The sequence below is a fragment of the Raphanus sativus genome, chromosome 3 (genome assembly GCF_000801105.2).
Source record: "Raphanus sativus cultivar WK10039 chromosome 3, ASM80110v3, whole genome shotgun sequence".
In the NCBI taxonomy this organism is placed as follows: Eukaryota; Viridiplantae; Streptophyta; class Magnoliopsida; order Brassicales; family Brassicaceae; genus Raphanus; species Raphanus sativus.
Genome location: NC_079513.1, coordinates 18511522 through 18533582, shown reverse-complemented (window position 1 = coordinate 18533582; position 22061 = coordinate 18511522). Strand labels below are relative to the sequence as shown.

At 36.7% G+C, this 22061-nt stretch overlaps 3 protein-coding genes and 1 pseudogene across 5 annotated transcripts; 3 read left to right on the top strand and 1 right to left on the bottom strand.

Annotated features, from left to right (window-relative positions):
- Positions 1-516: 516 nt before the first annotated feature.
- On the top strand, positions 517-4794 carry LOC108846898 (protein unc-13 homolog). Its single transcript, XM_018620082.2, has 6 exons — positions 517-1134; positions 1216-1886; positions 1976-2177; positions 2501-2956; positions 3032-3218; positions 3639-4794. Exons 1-6 carry the CDS (start codon positions 517-519, stop codon positions 4607-4609), a joined length of 3105 nt encoding a protein of 1034 aa, XP_018475584.2. The 3' UTR covers positions 4610-4794.
- An 844-nt stretch (positions 4795-5638) lies between these two features.
- Positions 5639-6499, bottom strand: LOC108846865 (F-box protein At1g20360-like; annotated as a pseudogene).
- A 1241-nt stretch (positions 6500-7740) lies between these two features.
- On the top strand, positions 7741-10129 carry LOC108845937 (multiple organellar RNA editing factor 2, chloroplastic-like). Of its 2 annotated transcripts, XM_018619140.2 has the most exons (4): positions 7741-8150; positions 8230-8274; positions 8422-8487; positions 9743-10129. In XM_018619140.2, exons 1-3 carry the CDS (start codon positions 7795-7797, stop codon positions 8462-8464), a joined length of 444 nt encoding a protein of 147 aa, XP_018474642.1. In that variant the 5' UTR covers positions 7741-7794; the 3' UTR covers positions 8465-8487; positions 9743-10129. The 2 variants fall into 2 exon arrangements, with proteins under 2 accessions (XP_018474642.1, XP_056861736.1); XM_057005756.1 differs by lacking the exon at positions 8230-8274 and having other exon boundaries at positions 7743-8150.
- A 203-nt stretch (positions 10130-10332) lies between these two features.
- LOC108832793 (uncharacterized) lies at positions 10333-18127 on the top strand. 2 transcript variants are annotated; one of them, XM_057004795.1, is made up of 10 exons: positions 10333-10473; positions 10986-13581; positions 13671-13808; positions 15524-15595; positions 16201-16242; positions 16342-16431; positions 16693-16803; positions 16916-17005; positions 17098-17177; positions 17270-18127. In XM_057004795.1, the coding sequence occupies exons 2-10, from the start codon at positions 10987-10989 to the stop codon at positions 17976-17978; spliced, it is 3927 nt and encodes a 1308-aa protein (XP_056860775.1). In that variant the 5' UTR covers positions 10333-10473; position 10986; the 3' UTR covers positions 17979-18127. The 2 variants fall into 2 exon arrangements, with proteins under 2 accessions (XP_056860775.1, XP_056860774.1); XM_057004794.1 differs by having other exon boundaries at positions 10333-10532.
- The last annotated feature ends 3934 nt before the right edge of the window (positions 18128-22061 follow it).

Sequence of the window (22061 nt, the reverse complement as noted above, 5' to 3'; positions counted from 1 at the left end):
AAACCGGGTCAGTAAATAAATTAATTTTGCCTGAAAAAATGTTTTTTCTTCCCATACACTGGGCATAATGGTTTTTGTGAGAAAAATGAAGAAAATTTTAAGAAATACAAAAAGTTATATGCATCATGCTATCAAAAGTATCTACTGGCTACTGCAAATGCGTTTCGTAAGTTCTATACCATCAACTTGGTTAGCCAAATCGTTTTAACAAGATGAGATTTGGATGGACAAAATTTACAAGAAATAAGAGATTGCTAATTCTGGTATTATTTTGTGTATTTTCCTAATTTAACTCACATCCTCTCTCATTCCTTTGCACATGAAAAATTTGCTGTAGATTACACCTTTATCCAACTTGTCTCCTTCCTCTTCCTCTTGTTTTGTTTGTTTGTTAAGTGTTTGTCTTATTTTAAAACGAGTAATGTCATCTCTTTCCCTCTTTCCTCTTTTATTGGACAATCTAATTTTATAAAATCACGTCCAAAGTTTTTTTCCTCCACCCTCTCCTCCTCCGCCATGAACCATCACCAACGGCGTGAGTCTTTCTCGGTAACTATCTCTAACATGGGAGGTGGTTCAACGGTGGTTTGTCCTAACACCGACCTTCTTTGGCCATTTGGGAAGCTCAGCGGTCTAGATGGAAATGATATACGTGAAACGGCTTATGAGATCTTCTTCACGGCTTGTAGGTCATCACCAGGGTTTGGAGGTAGGACTGCTCTCTCATTCTACTCTACGCACAACGACAATCACGGAGAAGGAGGAGGAGGAGCAGCAACATCAGGCGGTTCACCTGGTGTTGGCTCTGGTTCAGGGTTTGGGTTTTCTGGGAGGAAAGAGGTGGTTACAACCCCGACGAGCCGGGTGAAACGTGCTCTAGGTTTGAAGATGCTTAAACGGTCTCCGTCCAGGCGAATGTCTACGATAGGAGCCACTGGAGGAGCCGGGACAACTTCGTTGTCACCCGGTAGTGGCTCGGGACAAGTTAGCCCTGGAGCCGGATTCTTGACGGTCCAGCCTTCTCGGCCTAGAAGGCCGTTGACATCGGCGGAGATCATGAGACAACAAATGAGGGTGACAGAACAGAGTGATAGTCGGCTTCGTAAAACCTTATTGAGAACGCTTGTTGGTCAAGTAAGTTCGATCATTCACTTGCTTGTTACACAAGTTAATAATAAAAACTAAGAATAATAAAATGATTTGTTTTATCTACAGACGGGTAGACGAGCAGAGACGATTATTTTGCCGTTAGAGCTTCTCCGACACTTGAAAACATCAGAGTTCGGCGATGCAAACGAGTACCAGGTCTGGCAACGAAGACAACTCAAAGTCCTTGAAGCTGGTCTTCTCCTTCACCCATCGATTCCTCTAGACAAAACCAACAACAACGCGATGCGTTTAAGAGAAATCGTCAGACAAAGCGAGAACAAAACCATTGACACAAGCAAAAACGCAGACACAATGAGAACGCTATGCAACGTAGTCGTGTCTTTATCTTGGCGCAGCACTAATGGAAACCCTAGCGATGTTTGTCACTGGGCTGATGGTTACCCTCTCAACATTCATCTGTATGTGGCGTTGTTGCAGTCGATATTCGATGTTAGGGACGAGACGTTGGTGCTCGATGAGATCGATGAGCTTCTAGAGCTAATGAAGAAAACTTGGTCAACACTAGGGATCACAAGACCGTTGCATAATCTATGTTTCACTTGGGTTTTGTTTCATCAATATGTTGTGACTTCGCAAATGGAGCCAGACTTGCTCGGTGCATCGCACGCTATGTTAGCTGAAGTTGCTAATGACGCTAAGAAACTTGACCGCGAAGCTCTCTATGTAAAACTATTGACGTCAACACTGGCATCTATGCAAGGATGGACCGAGAAAAGGTATTTGGTTTCTTGATATACAAGCAAAGGAAAATTAACCTACTTTAAAAAAGCTTGAAATCTAAATGTGATGACTGCTATTATTTTAGGTTATTGAGCTACCATGATTATTTCCAAAGAGGAAATGTGGGACTGATAGAGAATCTGCTTCCATTGGCATTATCATCATCAAGAATCTTAGGAGATGATGTGACAATTTCTCAAGGGAAAGGCGATGTGAAACTGATTGATTATTCAGGAGATCGTGTGGACTTTTACATAAGAGCCTCTATTAAAAATGCATTTTCTAAGGTATATTAATGGTAAATCTTTTAGATGGCACGAACAAAAATTATGATAAAAATATCACACAAGGAAAAAGTCTTTAAATAATAAATTGATTGAGTTATTCAAAACCCTAAAGTTTTATAAAATTTAATCACTAAAACAAAATCCAAATTTTAATTAATGATACTTCAGAAATTTTTTCTGATGTATTATTTTTGAAATAAGTCCTAGCTAGTGATACCATATGTTATATATTAAGTTCAAAACAATTTTGTTTTTGTAATTTTTAAAAGTGTATCCAAATTAATGTATTTCAAGCAATTGTTTATGAACTATTGTGTTTCTAGGTGATAGAGAACACGAAAGCTAAGATCGCGGCAACAGAGGAAGGAGAAGAAGCAGCTGCAACGCTATTGCAGCTAGCTAAGGAAACTGAGGAGTTGGCATTAAGAGAACGTGAATGTTTCAGTCCTATACTCAAGAGATGGCACTCGGTTGCTGCTGGTGTCGCCTCAGTGTCGCTTCACCAATGCTATGGTTCAATCTTGATGCAATATTTGGCAGGGAGATCGTTTATCTCGAGAGATACTGTTGATGTGTTGCAAACGGCAGGGAAGCTTGAGAAGGTTTTAGTGCAGATGGTGGCTGAAGATACAGAAGAATGTGATGACGGTGGAAAAGGGTTGGTTCGAGAGATGGTTCCTTATGAAGTTGATTCAATAATATTGAGGCTTATAAGACAATGGATTGAAGAGAAGCTAAAGGGAGTTCAAGAGTGTTTGTTTAGAGCAAAAGAAACTGAAGTAAGTGTTTGAGAATTTTTTTTTTACTTTCATGTCATTTAACTTATATTGAGTGTTTGCATTCTTTCTTTACAGACATGGAACCCGAAATCCAAATCAGAACCATACGCTCAATCTGCTGGAGAAATGATGAAGCTAGCAAAGGATATAATCGATGAGTTTTTCGAAATCCCCATCGGGATTACAGAGGATTTAGTGTATGATCTTGCTGAAGGATTGGAACAACTTTTTCAAGAATACACTACATTTGTTGCATCTTGCGGTAAGCTAATATCTAAATCCTTCTTTTTAAATTGTTGAAATGGACTTGTGATACTTTAGGATAACACTTAACATGTTTTCTTTCTCCAATAGTACATATGATTTTTTTTTAACAAAATAGCATTCATTAAAATGTTTTAGTGATTAGGATTTAGATTTTATGGATGATGTGTATATGGGTTAAAATATATGGTTTAGGATTTAGCGTCCAAAATATAAAATAATAAATTTATTTTAATTTTAATTTAAAAAATATTTTGAAACTAAATGTATTGTAAGTTAATGATAAATATTATTTTTATTTCTTAAATAATATTATTTTGTGATTCTTTTTTATTTGTGTTATAGTTTTGTGATAAGACTATAAAGAATTGTCTTTGCGATGATATAATGCTGACTCTCTTATTCTTGGTTTTGTCAGGATCGAGACAAAGTTACATACCTACATTACCTCCTCTTACAAGATGCAACCGAGATTCAAGATTCCTTAAACTATGGAAGAGAGCTACACCATGTACCGCCTCCGGAAAAGATTTCAGCCACATCGCACCAGCCTCCGACGGCCATCATCCACGGCCTTCCACAAGCCGCGGAACGCAGCGTCTTTACATCCGTCTCAACACATTGCATTTCCTAAGCTCTCATATCCATTCGCTGAACAAAGCACTCTCATTAAACCCGAAGGTACTTCCCGCAACACGAAAACGTTACCGCCACCGTAACAACAGCACCTCCTCTTACTTCGACTTCACCTACGCGGGCATCGAATCCGCTTGCCAGCACGTCTCAGAAGTCGCGGCTTACCGTTTGATCTTCCTCGACTCGAACTCTGTTTTCTACGAAAGTCTTTACATAGGAGAAGTCACGAGCTCGAGGATCAGACCAGCTTTACGAGTCACGAAACAGAACTTAACGTTAATGTCGGCGATTCTTGCGGACCGGGCTCAAGCGCTAGCGATGAGGGAGGTTATGAAGTCGTCTTTCGAAGCGTTCTTGATGGTGTTACTCGCTGGAGGGTACTCACGAGTGTTTTACAGGTCGGATCATAGTTTGATCGAGGAAGATTTTGAGAACTTGAAAAGAGTTTTCTGCACTTGTGGTGAAGGGTTGATACCTGAGGAAGTTGTGGATAGAGATGCGGAGATTGTGGAAGGAGTGATTCAGCTGATGAGCCAGCCTACTGAACAGCTTATGGAAGATTTTAGTATTGTGACGTGTGAAACAAGTGGAATGGGTATGGTTGGATCAGGACATAAGCTACCGATGCCTCCGACCACTGGAAGGTGGAACCGTTCGGATCCGAACACTATCTTGAGAGTTCTTTGTCATAGAAACGACCGTGTTGCTAATCGGTTTTTAAAGAAATCATTTCAATTGCCTAAAAGGAGGTGAGAACTATAAAAAGGAGAAAACAAAAAAAGAATTCAACTGAAGAAAAGAAAAATGTTTATGTTGATAACTATAAGCCATGAGAACTTAAAAAAATATGATTTTTTCTGCTGATTTGTAATGTTTTTTTCATTGCTACAGAGGTTGAAGAAAAATCAACAGAGTTGTCTTATTATTAATTCCGATAAGTAGTTTCTATTCTTTACATTTTTTTGTGAAATCTTTATAAATGACTCATCCCACAATTTTATTTTTAAAATGTACATTCAGTCGCAGCCTTTGTTATACGTGAGCTCCTTCATCGCCTTTGTTATATCTTCAACTCCACTCTTATTCCAATACAAAATAAATTTTAAAGTAAAATCTAATTTCGTTCTATATTATATTTTGTCTATAATGAAATAAAATAATTGTTTTCTACAGAATTCTCTTTTGTATCTCGGTATCTCCAAATGGAACAGGATTTAGCTAAGACAGCATAGACCGATATTTCAAATCATCCATGAATCTTCTTTACACTTTTATTATTCATCCTCTCTGTCAAAATTTAGTTTTTTTTTTATCAATCAAAATATGCTAAAATATACAGTTTAATTAAAATCATCTAGTTTTTCTTAGATCAATTTGTCGTCTGGCCACATTAACGATTAAGAAAGTATGATCGAAAATTTTGATTGATGATTTCACAAGAAAAAAGTACAGAAAAATTTATTTGCAAACTTGAATTTCTTAACAATTTATTTTTATGCAATATTTAGGGCTCTAATTTCAAATTTTGTAATGGACCTCCAAATGTCAGAGGACAAGGACCGTCAACGAATCTCACAACCGCAGTTAAATAACAGACTCGTGGGTCACAACAAGGTATAGTATCCTTCACTTCATCTTCCTCGACAAAGGACAATGAGGGTGTAAGCTTATAGAAGTGTGTGACACCTTTGCTCGACCAAAAAGTTGACCCCAAAACTCCCCAACTGTTAGCTTCCATGTCGTACACATGAAACACACCTTCAAGACTCTTCTTCTTCTCCCTCACCACAAGTCGCTTGCCATCGTACATAACTAGGTTCCAGAACTCAAGCTCACATTGCTCCATAAACACGTTCTTGATCTGCCTTACGAGGGCCCACTCTGCGTTCTCGGTTAGTGTGTAAACTGATATTTCTTCTCTTGTTCCTGATACCAAACTCAGACGATTGATCTCATCGTCAGACGCAAAAAACAGTTCCGTCTCCGGTACTTCTTCATGGAACACAGAAGGAATAAAACTTGCTTGCTCTGTCTCGGTGTCGAAAGCTACGATGCTCCCATCGTTTCTTAGCCAGTGAAGAGTGCCTTCCAAGTAAACAGGTTTCATTCCCTCCGTGAGGTCACTTACTGAGCTAGCGGTGATGGTTGTCTCCGTTAGTCTCCAGGAATGTTCATCGCTGATCTCGAATCCATACGTCATTTGCATCTTCACTACGCAAACGATCTTGAATCCGATCTACCGCGAAACCGACGCACGTTGCTTTATCGGCCCTATTGACACAAGTTACTATGTCATAGAGAATCTTTGACCCAGAGTGATCCAAAAACCGAAACCTATTTGTGAAGGGATTTGCGACGAAGACGCAACCACCAACGTCCAATAGGAGAAGGCCGGAGCATGAGCCGAGGATGTAACATGGATACGAACTGAAAATATTCTTTTGGCAGGAGCAGGAGATGTAATAAGGGGTATGTCTAGAAATGTAAAACAAACTAGATCCAACCCCAGAGAAGCGGTATGAATCAAATTTTGGATCAGATATATGTCCGAAGAAATTTATTGGTGCATCCCATCACTACCACGGATATAGAATCCAATCTAAAGAGAATGTTGTCAATAAGATCGAAAGGTAAGTGATCCATGATAAAAAAAAATTAGTGAGTGAGAATCTCCCTAAAAAAATCACGAATTCTGCTTTGTTTGTTGCTGTGATATCTTATTTTTGTTCAATGATTGTGTTTGTATTGATGATCATGAAATATAGTGCAAAATCCTAGCTTGGCATGCACAAAAGGAAAGAAAGTAACAATCAACTGCAATTAAAGGACGATCTCATTTGTCAATAGAATAAAATAAATAATTAGATTTAGTGTGACTATAAATTTATTATATTTTGATGGATTTTGAAATAGAATCTACTATTTTTAAAAAAATATATCCTTGTGAGTTCATGAAATAATAAAAAATCATATACAATTTAAAGTATTTTTATATTGCAAATAATTTGTTTGGTTATTAATTTGAACAATGTCAATGATTTCAGTGATTTTATGTAAGAGTACTTTTCTCATATACGTGTCAAGTTCACAAAAGTATACAACTAATTTCAGTAAGTTAAATGGCAAGATATACTCTCACCATAAATTACTCGTTTTAGTGTAAAGAAAAACTTAAAGATTTTTAAAATTAAATCTAATTGTCTTTGATCAAATGATAATAGATCTTTACTAATTTATAAATTTATTAACAAAACAAAGGTGAACTGAAAAGTTAGAGGTCAAGTTTTGTCAAAGTTAAATAAAATTCACAATTGGCTTGAACACTCCCATAGGCTCCAAAATGGGAATCTTACACGTCACTGGTTGACATGGTTTTTTTTTTTTGAACTTTTATAAAAAAGAATAAACTGGTTGACATGGTTGTTAGAGTATGTTCATATGTTCTCTTTTTTATGGAATTCTAAAAGAATGGAATAAAATCAGCGGCCACAAAAATCAAGAAATATATCAAGGACTATACAATCAAAATAAAAAAATAAACTAAATGAATATATTTTTTTGAAGAATGAATGTATTTTTTTCTGTGAACAAAATTATAGAACAATATTAATGACTATAAGATGGATGAAATTTTAAAAATGATAATAATTAAATAAATTAAATTAAAATGAATATTATTTTAATCAAAACTACATATATATTATTGAAAAATAATTTTGTGATTTTTATTTTTTTTGAAAAGAGAAAAATACTTTTGTGATAAAGTGGTCGTTAGTGTTCATAAACAAAAACTCTTTATTTTTGCTTAAGATTTGATGGGCCTAAAAGCAATTAATGCGAAACCCAACATATCAAACATTAATGTCCAATATACAGAAAGCATACATGAATTTGATCTCTCTCTGCCCAAACCTCAACTCACTCATCACTCACCTACAATGGCCTTGCCTATATCCGACACGCGCCACCTCACGCGCTCCCTCCTATCCGGTGCCACCTTAGCGTCGCCTCCTCGGCTTCCTTCCTCCGTTCACTGCGGCGGATCTCGGTTAGCTTGCTCGACCCGGTCCGTCTCGATCCGATGCCGAGCAAACCGGTCAGGCTCGGCCTACTCGCCGCTCAGCTCCGGCTCCAGCTTCAGCGACCGACCTCCGACGACGGAGATGGCGCCTCTGTTTCCGGGGTGCGATTACGAGCACTGGCTCATCGTGATGGATAAGCCTGGCGGAGAAGGCGCGACGAAGCAGGAGATGGTTGATTGTTACGTACAAACCTTAGCTAAAGTCGTTGGAAGGTAAAAAAACATCAATGCGCTCTGTTGATTGCCTTTGTGTTTTACTCTTTTGTGTGTTTGTGTGTGTTTTGGGGTTTAGTGAGGAAGAGGCGAAGAAGAGGATTTACAATGTTTCTTGTGAGAGGTATTTAGGGTTTGGGTGTGAGATTGATGAAGAGACTTCGACTAAGCTTGAAGTTTTTTTTGTCTTTACTTACTTACTTTTACAACTTGTCTCTCTTATGTGTTGAGTGATGATAATAAAGAGTGTTGTTTTTTTTGTTTATGATAGGTTTGCCTGGTGTTCTGTTTGTGCTTCCAGATTCTTATGTTGATCCTGAAAACAAAGATTATGGAGGTGATTGTTCTACCTCTTATTCTACTCTTTTTTTGGTTGTGTATGGTTCTTAAATGAAGCCTTGCTAGTGACACTGCTCTCTCAGAGTCTCAGTGCGTCTCTCTTCAAACATGAAAGAAATGTTCTGATTAGTCCATCTTGGCGAAGCTAATGAGTCATTTTGAGCTATGAGTAGCTTTGAATGCTAATGGACTGATATCAGATAGATTCGTTAAGCCATGTGCAGATAGTTAATAATATTTAATCTAACTGGAAGGGAGTTTTTATGAAAACATATATATTGCATTGCATACAGTTCTTGGATCATGCAAAACAACTTTTAGTTATCAGTCCTTCTTGGCGAACCCAATGAGTCTTTTTGAGCTATGATTAGCTTTGAATGCTTATGGACTATCATAAACTATTTTTGCTTAGTTAATCATGTGCTGGTAGTTAATACTCCCTCTGTTCCAAAATAGTTGAAGTTTTAGGCTATGCACAATTATTAAGAAATTTGTTATTTATTTTTTAAAATGTGATTAAAGTATAAATTTAAAACTATTTAGCCAATTACAAAAGACACTGTTGAGTATGATTGGTTACACAGTTTTTAATAAAGTAAAAAGTAACATTGAAAGTTGAAAACATCATGTATTTTGAAACATCAAAACTTCCTAAAACTTCATCTATTGTGAAACGGAGGGAGTAATATTTATCGAACTGCAAGTTGGTTTAGATGAAAACATATATTGTATGCAACTCTTGGATCATGAGAACAGTTACCAGTCCATCTTGGCGAAGCTAATGAGTCCTATTGTGCTATGATTAGCTTTGTATGCTAATGGGCTGACATCAAATACTTTTCTTTTAAGCCCTTTTGCAGATAGGTATTATTATACCTGACTGCAGGCCGGTTGAGATGAAACATATATTGCAACCCTTGTTTGCTTCATGCTTCAGTTAGCCCATCTTAGCGAAGCTAGCGAGTCTTTTGACTGGTATTAATTTTGGGCAATGATTAGCAATAGAGGTTAAAGTCCTTGCCAAAGCTAACTAGTGTTTTTTGGGCAATGATTAGCATTTGAATGCTAATGAACTCACATCTAATATCTCTCTTTCTTGTTATTGTGCTCTTCATATCTGAGAAGCATAGACTAGTTACGACTTACGAGAGATACATCAACTTTCTACATTTCTCTAACTAAATCTCAACTGTTACTCAAGAGAACATTCACTGTGATCGTAATTCCTGATCTTTTTGTTGTTGCATTTGCAGCTGAGCTGTTTGTAAATGGAGAGATAGTCCAACGATCACCAGAGAGGCAGAGACGAGTTGAGCCGCAGCCACAGAGAGCCCAAGATAGACTGAGATACAATGACAGAACTCGCTACTCTCGCCGCAAAGAAAACACACGCTGAACTGCGCCTGAAAGAGAGACACCACACCATAAATAAAAGGAAAGCTAGTATGATAGCAAATGATAATTGTGATTCTGCTACCATCAGGCGAAGGTTCCTTGTTACAGTCCTTTGCAGTTGATGGAGCATGCTAGGTTTTTAATTTCATGTAACATTTTTTTTATATAATAGTGTAAATTGAAGAGAAGACATTGGATATTTAGGCATAAAAAAAATCGTTTTCCAATCTAGAGCAATTTATATGTATTTTTCCTATCTGACTTCAGCAGTGGCAAATGGTGTGATTATATTTTTCATTAATCAAATTTAGAAGACAGAAGGAGACATTACCTTTTTTTGGTCATTGTGGAATATATTTTGGGTTAAATTAAAACAAAATAAAAATAAAAGGGAGATCTGGTGATTTCTCAATAAATAAGAGAAAGTAGCGAAGTAGATTTTTTTTAAAAATATCCAGCAGACAAAAAATCTGCTGGGGGCGAGTTCTTTTTTTTCTAATCCATCGCTCGCGAAAAAAAAGTTGACGAAACTCTCAAACGGAGGCGCTTAACGTCGCCGTCGGCGAGGCTAATTTCATTTACTGGAGAGGTGCGACAATTCTCCTCCGCTTTTGATTCGGGTTCCTTTACCGTCGTCTCTCATCCAAGGTTGTTTGTGCTTTCTATCTGTGGTGTATATAGTCCCGAATCGCGAAAAGAATCACAATTATTTGGTCATTTGACATATCTAGGGTTTGTATCATTGCTGATAACTTGCTAGTGATTTCAATGTGAAAATGGGTAGGGGATTTGCTTAATGCGGATTAGATTCAATTGGATCGTAGTTGTAATTTGTATGCTCGCTTTCAACTAGTTAGCACATATGATGCCAGTTTTTAGAGATCTATAAACTAATAGAACAATGTTTTGAGCAGTATTGTTGTGGCACATTGATCAGTTGCTGTTACTTCTCTTTATTGATTTTGAAGTTCCGGTTATGATATGTTGCTAGAGATGAGGGAGCACTCCTACTTGATTATCTTTGATGGTGGTTATGATTGTTGTTTGTTATATCTAAAACGAATAAAGTAATTTACCCCTTTTTTTTCCTTGAGAAATCAGGATGAACGAAGTTAGTGATCAAAAGGAAAAGCCTTATGGAGATGAAAAGCTTGTCTACGAAGGATCTGCTGCTCGAACAAGGCCTACAAGCGTTGAGGAGATTATGCTAAGGAGGAAGAGGAAAGCGTCCTTGGAAAATGTAGGAGCAGCTCAGTTACTGGGTAACGATCTTGGTGTCAAGGTTTCTGACGATCATGAGTCTGGAAAAGGGTATGATAAATCTAAGGAAGTGAGTCGTGAAGAAGAGGTTAAGAACAGTTCAAGAAAGAAAGAAGATGACATTTCTGATTCCACAGAGGAAACACAAGATAAATCAGGGAAAGAAGAACAGGTGGGAGCAGTTCAGTTAGTCGGTTACAATCTTGTTGAGAAGGTTTCCGACTGTCATGAGTCTGAAAAAGGGAATGATAGGTCCGAGAAACTGAGGCATGTAGAGCTTGTTAAGGATGTTTCAAGAAATAAAGAAGAGACCATTTCTAGTTCTAGAGATGGAAAACTAGATAAAGAGGGCACTGTTGAAGCAGCTAAGCTACTGGGCAACGATCTTGTTGAGAAGGTTTCTGAAGATCTTGCTTCTGAAAAAGGGAATGATAGGTCCAAGAATGTAAGGCATGAAGAGCGTGACGAAGACAGCTCAAGAAAGAAAGAAGATACCACTTCTAGTTTCAGGGATGAAGGACTAGATAAACCGAGGAAAAAGGACCATGTTGAAGCAGCTAAGTTACTGGGTAATGATCTTGTTGAGAAGGTCTCGGAGTATCATGCGTCTGAAAGAGAGCTTGAAAGATCCAAGAAAGTGAGTCGTGAAAGTGTTAAGGACAGCTCAAGAAAGAAAGAAGACACTACTTCTAGTTCTAGGGAAGAAAGACTAGATAAACCAGTGAAAAAGGACCCTGTTGATAAGGTTCCTGACTACCGTGCGTCCGAAAGAGAGCATGACAGATCCAAGAAATTAAGACCTGAAGAACGCGTTAAGGACAGTTCAAAAAAGAAAGAAGATACCATTTCTAGTTCTAGAGAAGAAAAATCGATGAAAGAGGATCCTGTAGGAGCAGCTCAGCTACTGAGTAACGATCTTGGTGAGAAGGTTTCTGACTATCATGAGTCTAAAAGAGGGTATCATAGATCTGATAAACTGAGGCGTCAAGAACATGATAAAGACAGGTCAAGAAAGAAGGTGGAAGCCATTTCTAGTTCTAGAGAAGAAAAACTAGATAAACCAACAAAAGATGAGGAGCCTGCTGGCAATAGAAAACGGAAGGCAGAAGGAAAGGGTTCTACAGCTAAAGAAAAAATAGTGGAAGAAGATATTAAGGATAGACGAATAAAGAAAGAAGAAACTAGTTCTGGTTTTAGGGAGGAAAGAGCAGATAAAAAGATAAAGAAGGAAGACCTTGCTGCAAACAGAAAAATAAGGGTTGAAGGAGAATTTCCTACAACTGAAATGAAAACAAGGACAGATAGAGATGGGCGTGGTGTGGATACCAAAATGAAGGTAAACAGAGAAAGGCCTGCTGAAAAGACAACTGAAAAGCAGATTCATCCACAGGAAACAGGCGGAGAACAAGGAAGAAATGCTCTCGAAAAATTAGCTGGTAGTAGGAAGCGTCTTAGAAGTCTAGTGGTGGCAGACATACCACGAAATGAAAATAGTATGAAACCTGACTGTGGAAACAAGAGAGAGAATCAAAATGGAGATCATATGAAGAATAGGGAGAGAAATGTGTCCAGGAGGCATGATCCAGCAAAACTGCACAGTGTTGAAGCTTCAGAGAGATCGGAAAAAAGGGAACAGCCCAAATCGGATCAACGTGACATGAGAGAGAGAAGGAGATCAAGAAGTCGAGATCATGGGCAGGATAGGCATGATCCAGCAAACCTGCACAGTGTTGAAGCTTCAGAGAGATCGGAAAAAAGGGAACAACCCAAATCGGATCAACGTGACATGAGACAGAGAAGGAGATCAAGAAGTCGAGATCATGGGCATGATAGGGAGAAAAGGTCATCTCCCTTACCAATATCGCGTCATAAAAGAAGCCGTGAGGATCGCTCTGAAAATACTGCTAAGGATAGGTCAGGAAAGCATCATTTTAACGATAATGATAAAAAGGTGACAAGCACCGTAAATAACAAGTCTAGACGGTATAGTTCTTCCAAAAGTGAACTTGGTGGATACTCACCGCGAAAAAGAAGGGAGGACGCCTCTGCCAAGGCTGCTTCTCCATCTAATCTTCCTTCAGAGAAAAAAGTTGCTAAATGGGATCTTCCACCTACTGTAACTGCTGGCATGTTCTCGAACTCAGGGTTTTCTGGTCTCCAACCAGCCACTCAGACAGCATATCCTACCATTAGCGAGGCTTCCTTGATGCTTTTGAACCCACATATAGAGGCATCTTTTAGGACACCACCAGCAAAGCAGACCAGTTCAGTTGATTCTGTTCAACTGACCGAATCCACCAGGCGTATGAGGAGACTTTACGCAGAAAATGTGCCAGATTCGGCCTCTGAGAAGTCTCTAATTGAATGCCTCAATGGCTATATGCTATCTTCAGGCTCCAATCACATAAAAGGAAGCGAACCATGTATAAGTTGTATTGTAAGTTTCTGGTGTATGAATTCATTATTCACATTACTCTTCTTATGTTTGTGGAATATAGGTGATGGTGTTTTGTCCTTTAATTGCAGATAAACAAGGAAAAAAATCAGGCGCTAGTTGAGTTCCTTACACCACAGGATGCTTCTGCTGCACTCTCCTTGGATGGCTGCTCCTTTGCGGGTTCAAACCTCAAAATTCGACGCCCTAAAGACTATGTCGAGACAACAGTAAGAATTGCAATCTCTACTTCTCTACATTCTCTTTCTCTCGAACTCTTGCTATCTGCTGCCTGCACATGTGTAACCTTTAATAGTCATCTGGTTAGTTTTTGATATGTCGTTGGTGCCATCAGTATGGTTCAACGATTATTTTTCCACTTTCAATACAATTGAGTTTACAACATGCTTACTGAGACCTGTGTGACTTCTTTTTAGTGATTCAAGCCTGAATGCAATTTGACATTCAATTATTGTCATATATATGACTGTCTGGTGCAAGTTTATGATGCATTATTCACGAGTAGTGAGCACCAGTCCTCGTTTGGTCCAGATTGAGATTCAAACTAGAAGTATATATCAGACTTATCAAATTACTAAAAAATCTGGACCCAATATCTTAGAGCACATAACCATGTGTTGTCAGTCCACATTCTCGTGTAGTGATACTTATGTTTTTTTTTCTTTCTGTTCAAGCATCTTGATTGACTATGTTTGGCCTTCTAATCTATAATCAGAGAAATTAGTAGACTTCTTTATCATCATCGATTCATATATGATTCAATCTCAGATTTGTATACTTGTGTCTCTGCTTAAGTCTCCTTTACTGGAACCAAGATATACTCATGGCCTTGTCTTTGAAGGCAGTATAGATGGAAGCATCATGACACTAGTTTATAAACTTTGTATTGCTACTTGAGAGTTCATTGAATGCAAGACAGTTGATAAATCACACCTGTTGTTCTTACAACTGTAGGCATATATGGTGGGAAACATATGGTTTAGATTAGTTCATTATGGTTAAATCCTAGCGATGTTTTCCCAAGGATGCCCTTTGATTTTGAGAATAGAAATTTGGACGTCGTTAATGTAAACGCTTTCATGGATGAAGGGAATAGGCGACACTGAGAGATACTGTAGTTTTTGGATTCATACTCTTGAAATAATATGTTTTCAAGCCACATGTGAAATCGTATTCTGACTGGTGTGTTGGAATCTCTTAAATAGGGTGTTTATGTTGGGTATGTCATATTTCACATTCAGGAGGCTGATGAAGCTGTCTGCTAAATAAGAAGATTCGCAGGTGTAGTGACGAGTTTATTGTGTTTCAAGTTTCGTTGCTTTTTTCTTCTCTCTTTTGGGCTTTGGGGAATTTATAAAAATCATCCTTATGATTCCTTTGTGAATCTTCGTTTACCGTTCTTGTGTTCTCCTTCTTATTATTTATTTGTAGTGTCATATGATACCATATGGTTATTCCTAGCAGGATCAGATACTTTGTATTGATTGTTGTCTCGATGCTTTCGTGATATAGCTCTAAGAATTACATTTATGCCCTAAACTTTTACCCCCTTCTCTTGAATGGATCCGTGTTCCATTGCTTATGTTCAACTTTCTTGTAAATGGTAAAAGATACGCAGAATTACCATTGCAGAAAGCTATTATTAATGAGATTTGGAGTCCTAGCAAGGTGGAACAACCCTTTTCTTGAGCCTAGCAACGGAGGATTTTTTGTCTTTGTTCTTCATGTTTAATCAGCTCTTTCTGTGATTTTCGGTTGAGTAGCTGTAGGAAATTCTTTGAAAACTGACTGATTATCAAGGCTGTAGACTGTGTCCTTCTACTTGGCCTTGTAAACCAGTACTGTGGTTTTGCTATGATTTCTGAGCTATGTTATGGTTACAATCCATGAAGCAGGTTTTCAGACGGTTGCTATTTTCATGCAGAGCGGTGAATTGGAGAAAAAGGAGCCAGCCACAAGTGCGCTAAGTGACAATGTGGATGACTCATCGAACAAGGTAGAAACTAATCCCCTAAATTGACTTCTTTTGACAGTGGGTCAAACGTTTTATATTGACAACGAGTGTAGAATATACTTTAAATATCACAAGCCATATTTCTTTAATTAGATAACTGTATAGTTCAGTTAACAAATGGTATATAGTTCAGATCAAATTAAGTTTGTGCGCATAGTTTCCATACCACGAAAAATCTTGTTCTGGAGACCAAAACATTGGAATATGTAAATTTGACTGTCATTTCCACTCAAAACATTGTACACATAGTTTTTCGTGCTAAAAAGTCTTATCCCTTTCCCGTTTAATTCGTTTGTAGTAGTTTAGAATGAAGATTTTAGGATATATCATCTTTCTTATTAACTTTGGCTGGTATTGGTAGGTGTTACGGTTAAAAACTTGTTCATATTGGCTATATGTCAGACACCTTACTAAAATCTTAAACCGGAAAACACACAAAGAACAGAATTGGAATTTTCTCTTCATCTGCGGCATATTTATGGTTCATAATCTTGAAAGTGTTAATCTGTTTTTGGATTTGCTAGTTGCGTGCTATTGATTTATTTTTTCCTGTCAAGCTTGTTGTTGATTCGAATATACTTGTGCAGATCTTTATTGGTGGGTTTCCAAAAGCAATTTCATCTGAAATGGTATGATTAGCTGTAACCCTTTTGGATACGTTTGACACATTCCTATTAGTCTCAGTTCACCCTTAAGGATTTTTCTGATCCTTCTTTCCTGCTTTTCAGCTTAAGGAGATTGTCAGCGTCTTTGGACCTTTAAAAGCATACCGGTTCGTGATCAACAATGATCTCAATCAGCGATGCGCTTTCCTAGAGGTTAGAAGATGCTCTTATCTCGCTTTCTCTGTGGCCAATATTTAAAATCACTCTGTAATCTATATGTGCCTTGAAGCTCAACTCAAATGTCCCATAATAATCGGTTAGCTTGATGTAATTATTGTGATTGTTTCGTATTTATGTGGTCATTTTTTTGTTAGCATTAGATCATGTTTTTTTCCTTGAAACTGGAACAGTGAATGTGACTGTATTCCCAAATTTCTGCATTTGTTTTTAACTATTTTTACATATGTACCTCAGTACACTGATGGATCTGTTACCCCCAAAGCTTGTGCCGGCCTTAATGGTATGAAGTTAGGTGGAAGTGTAATAACTGCCGTTTGTGCACTTCCTGATGCATCATCTGTAGCGGTAATTCAATGACCCAACTTTACCTTTTGTTAGTTCATGTATTGTATGGTTGACATATAACAGAAACTGCGTTCGTTACTGAGAGTGATGTGGTACATAATGTGTGTTTCAGGCAACTGAGAATCCACCATCCTATGGGATACCTGAGCATGCAAAACCACTTCTTGGAAAGCCTAAGCATATCCTAAAGCTTAAAAACTTGGTGAGAATATGATTTACCTTTTTTCTTGTGAATACCACCTACATAAGCTTTGTGAGGATATTACTAAAGTTTTATTCTCTCTTGTTTAACAGGTTGATCCAGAAGATCTACCTTTGCTTTCCGAGCCGGAAGTGAAAGAAATTCTGGAGGACGTACGGCTAGAATGTGCCAGGTTAGCTCTGAGATTTCTCTTCCCATGAGTTCATTAGCTCTAAAAGCTAGTAAATTTAAGAAACTAGATTTCTGCGTCTTGTTGTGATGCAGGTTTGGTGTTATTAAGTCGATAAACATTGTGGAACATGAGCGCAAAGATATTAGTGGTTCCTACACAGATGCATCGATGAACCAAGAATCTAAAGAAGTGAATGTGTCAGTCATACCGGAGAAAGAGGAGGTATCCAAGAAAGTGGATGACACAGCAGACAATGTAGATAATGGAGACGTTGTCAGATCAGACAGTTCGACGGGTGACAACAAGTTATGTGAACCGTTATCTGTTACTGCGCTTGAGACGATCACTCAAGCAAATGAAGATCACGACTCCACTGAACAAGGAAATTGTGAAAAGCTTTTCGGGGTAAGTGAGGCAGTGACTCCGCAAGTAGGATCAACTCGTGCTCAAGACGACGCAGATATTCCACAAGAAGAAGTAGGATCAGCCCGTACTCAAGAGGAGCCAGAGATTCCGCAAGAAGAAGTAGGATCAGCCCTTGCACAGGATGAGCCAGAGAATCCGCAAGAAGTAGGATCAGCCCGTGCTGTCAAGACAAGATGGGATAGTGGCGACAAGATGGAGGAAGAACAAGACCCCAAGGATGTGTTTGAGCCAGGCTGTATCTTCATAGAGTACGGAAGACCAGAAGCCACACGCGCTGCAGCTCATTCGTTACACGGACGGCTCTACGAGAACAAGGTTGTCAAAGCGGAATACGTTTCTAAAGAAGTTTACAAAATCAGGTTCCCAAGTGGGTAAAGAAAGAGTCCTGTTTCACTTCTCCCAACAAAAGAAGTGACTAGGGGTTATTGGATTGGGAAGTTTAATGGAACTGAATGTAATTTAAATCTAAAGTTCCAGTGTCATTGGATTAAGATTTGATTAAAATACATCAAGATCAACTGTTATTGGATTGATGATTAGATAAGTGGAACTGAAAATGAATCAAAACAGGTGTTATTCAAAATCCAAATGATTTTGGTAGAATCTAGTTACCATAGTTTTTAGAGAAATTAGTACTCCTACCAAAACATTTTATTTAGCTATATACCAATTTACACTATTTACCAACGGTGTATAGTTCATATTTTCTCTGCTATCTCTATAGTCACACCTATGAATTTCAATAGAATTTCAATAGAATATGTAGGCAAAATCTTAATTGAGATCTTATAAGATTTTATTTAGTGAATCATATTTGTGCATTGTTAGACGGAAGGTTATATCTCTAATATCTAAATCTTTTCAAAATTCAAATATTCATTTTTTCTTTTTCTTGCATCTATTTTCTCTTAGCTTAGTTTCCAATTTCCACAAAGAACAACCTGAAAATTCATTTCTGGAAAATTAAAAATAGAGAACTACTTGTCATCTTGTCCTATTATTATTTTTTTTCTGTTTCTTCTTCTTTATCTTAAAGGGTTCATTTTTTTTTTTTTTTTGTTAAAGGATTTTCATAAAAGGGTTCATTTTCCTAATGTTGTTTCTTGTACGAATGTGAATATTGAATCTTCAGTTAGTTTTTCTTTCTCTATCCCTATGGTGTTCTCAAGAAAATAATTAGATAGCTCCAACACTTAAGTTTGTATTTAATCTCTTTCGGTAGTTTTTCTTATGATGCTATTCCCAAACTTGATTTTGGGAATACAAGTTTTTTTTTTCATCTCTTAATAATCACCTGATCTCATCATGGACACATGAGTTTGCTAATAAACAAATGATCTATATCAAATTGATGAAGATTAAAGAGATTGAGCACTATGATACAGAGAATTTTAGAGGAAGTATTAAGAGGTTTAGTTTGAAGTTGAGATCTATGCAGTAGTAAAAACAGACTTGGCCATGTGAGTGAGATGCGCATATCGACGTGCTGAACAAAGATTTCAAAAATCACAAGCTAAGATACAACCCTTTAATGGCAGAAAACATGAAGCTTGTGCTAAAGTAGACAATCTAAAATCAGAGATGAGTACTAGAAACATCGAAATAAGCAAATATAAGTTTATTTGTTAACCGTGTAAATATTATATTAATTGCCTAACAATCTAACATCACCAACAAATCTGGTTTTAATCCTAAGTAACTCATTTTTTTATTCATATCCTCTTAATATTAAAACAGAAGCAAAAAACAAGAGTAACCTTCAAAGAGTATCATATTTTCGGAATTGTCATTTTGACGACGTGTCGGCACGAGATTCCTTCTCAGACTCTTTTTGAAAGAAGACTTAAGTATCTTAGGATATTACGGTTTATGCCATTGGACAAACATCATTTTCGTATGAGTATTCTATATAGTTTCATGTTCGCATGTGTATATAAGGAAATACGTCAGTTTCTTGATTCGAGTATTTTTGTTTACGTGATTGTTGCATTAATTCTCACCTTCTATATTTGTTCTGATTTTTAATGACATTGACAATGTTCTTTTGTATATGGAAACCCAATTATTACTGCTATTAAATAGAGAGTGGAAAGTGCTTAATTTTTGGCAATGAAAATCGAACTATTATAGATTATACTGACTCTAGAATATGAGTAATATTTTAATTTCCTTATAAGGGTAAAAATGATGATCTGCATGATTTTTGAATTTATTCTCACCTTCTATTTTTGTAACATATTTTTAATAAGATTTATAATGTTCTTTTATAAATGGAAACCCAATTACTACTCATATTAAATATAGTAATAGTTAATGTCAGAGAATAAAAATATTTTTCTCGAAATCGAAATTTGAATAAACGATTTTCTTTCCTCTTTCCATTTTTTTAAAATTGTCTTTCCACCAATTTACTATTCATAGTTTTGCATATGGAAAGTAAACCAAGTCAAGTACTAAATATGAGTGATTTAGTAATAACCGTGATTCGTTATTCCAAATTTTGCGTTCGAAATTTGTTTCTTTCCAGTAACTTTCTATATAGTTTTAATACCAGATCAGTCATCGATTCATGCCGACCACGGTAAATACGCATTAACTATGATATGTATGTTCTACTCACTATATAAACAAGTTTACTTCTTCGTATTATACCACACCAATCTAAATTTCAATAATATTAGTTATTAACTAAAAAAAAAGTTTTGAGCTTTTGTTATGGCAGGTTTTGACATGGTCGCCGATCTAAAGCCTAAGAAAAACATGTGGAAGATCAGGGTCAAGATCATCCGACTTTGGAAGCAATACTCGGTGGTTGGTGGAGAGAGTATTGAAATGGTCTTGGTCGATTCAAATGTAATCTTCTTCATCGTTTCTTTCTTTTATCAAGTGTTATCTGTTTATTATTCAACGTTTTTTTTATATTAACATTAGTTTGTTCAATTGTTTTTTTTGTAGGGTGATAAGATTCATGGAAGTGTTAAGAAAGATGAGGTTGCTCAGTATGAAGGTCTGATTGGAGAAGGTGAATCTAAACTGATGGCGAACTTCATTGTGACGCAATCTTGTGGACAATATCGGACTACCCCCCACCCTTACAAGATCGTGTTTCTCCCCACGACAAAAGTGAAGAACTGTGAAGATTTACCACGTAATTTGACTGGTTTCAACCCAGTAAATTACAAAGATCTCATGTCTGGTAATCTAGATGGTGATTACTTGGTTGGTAAGTTTCAAGTGAGTTGTTTATTTGTCGAGGTTTTCGAGAATCTTTTCCACAACGATTCAACTGAGAATCTTCAATGATGGTGTGTTCCTTTTGAATATTTGTTATGATATCAATTAAAATCGGAAGTTTTGTTAATTATTTTTTGTTTTCTTATATAATCAAGGTGGTGGTTATTCAGAAGAAGCAGATTCTCGATGACCTCCTTTGTTAATGCTGCGCCACTTATTATTTTGATTCGAGGACAATTATCTAGCCTGTTATCAAACGGTTTTACATATGAGCTGCTTTGTTGTTATATTTTTGAGGGTGAATCCATTTTTTTTCTTTCGTAATGAGAAACTTCCATTAATTTTCATTGCATGCAGGTACTTCAATTTACTGACCCTAAAAATAAGGTTACGTTGAAAACTGTACGAATCGTTTGTATTAATATGAAACTTCGATGAAGAGCAGTATTAAATTCTACTTTGCCTTTTCCTAATTTAGTAGCATAATTTATTTTATTTTTAAAATAAATCACCGTATTTTGGATATTATTCATGTCTGGATTTTTTATGAGGATCTATGGTTATTAGGGAACAAAATATATTGCTTGATTGTAATCGATGGCGTTAGTATATAACCTATTAAATTTTAATGTACTTAATAACTAATAATTGAGAATGATTAGATGTCCTAAATAATGGTTCTTTCCAAAAAAACGACATTCCTATTTTGGATAGGAATTTATATCGCGATTTTTAATAAAATTTATGGTAATTAGGGAACTATATTTAATCATTGATTCTAATCAAGTGCATCAATATTTTAATAAATATCACATAATCAGTATTTATTAGTTGGGCTTAATAATGGTAACTATATATCGTGTATTCAAATGTAGGATCAATGCAATTACTTTATTTGTGTCGACCATTTCAATGAAATATTCTGTATTGTGCAATTTAAATAGAATTGCTGAATTAAACTTGCTCATAGCAAACGTAAACTGATATTTTTTCATTACTCTCTTGAAATGGGTACTCTCACAAACTTCGCTCAGTTGAGTTATTCGAAAATCTTGAAACCTATCTCCGTGAAGTTAATCATCAAGGGTATTACAGTTGTTGGTACTTCGACCATGACATATCAACTGATACTAGGAGATGAGCAAGTGCGTTGAATACATTCGTATATATTTTATATTAATATTACCTTCTATGATTTCAGTACTAATAAATAAAAAATATTAC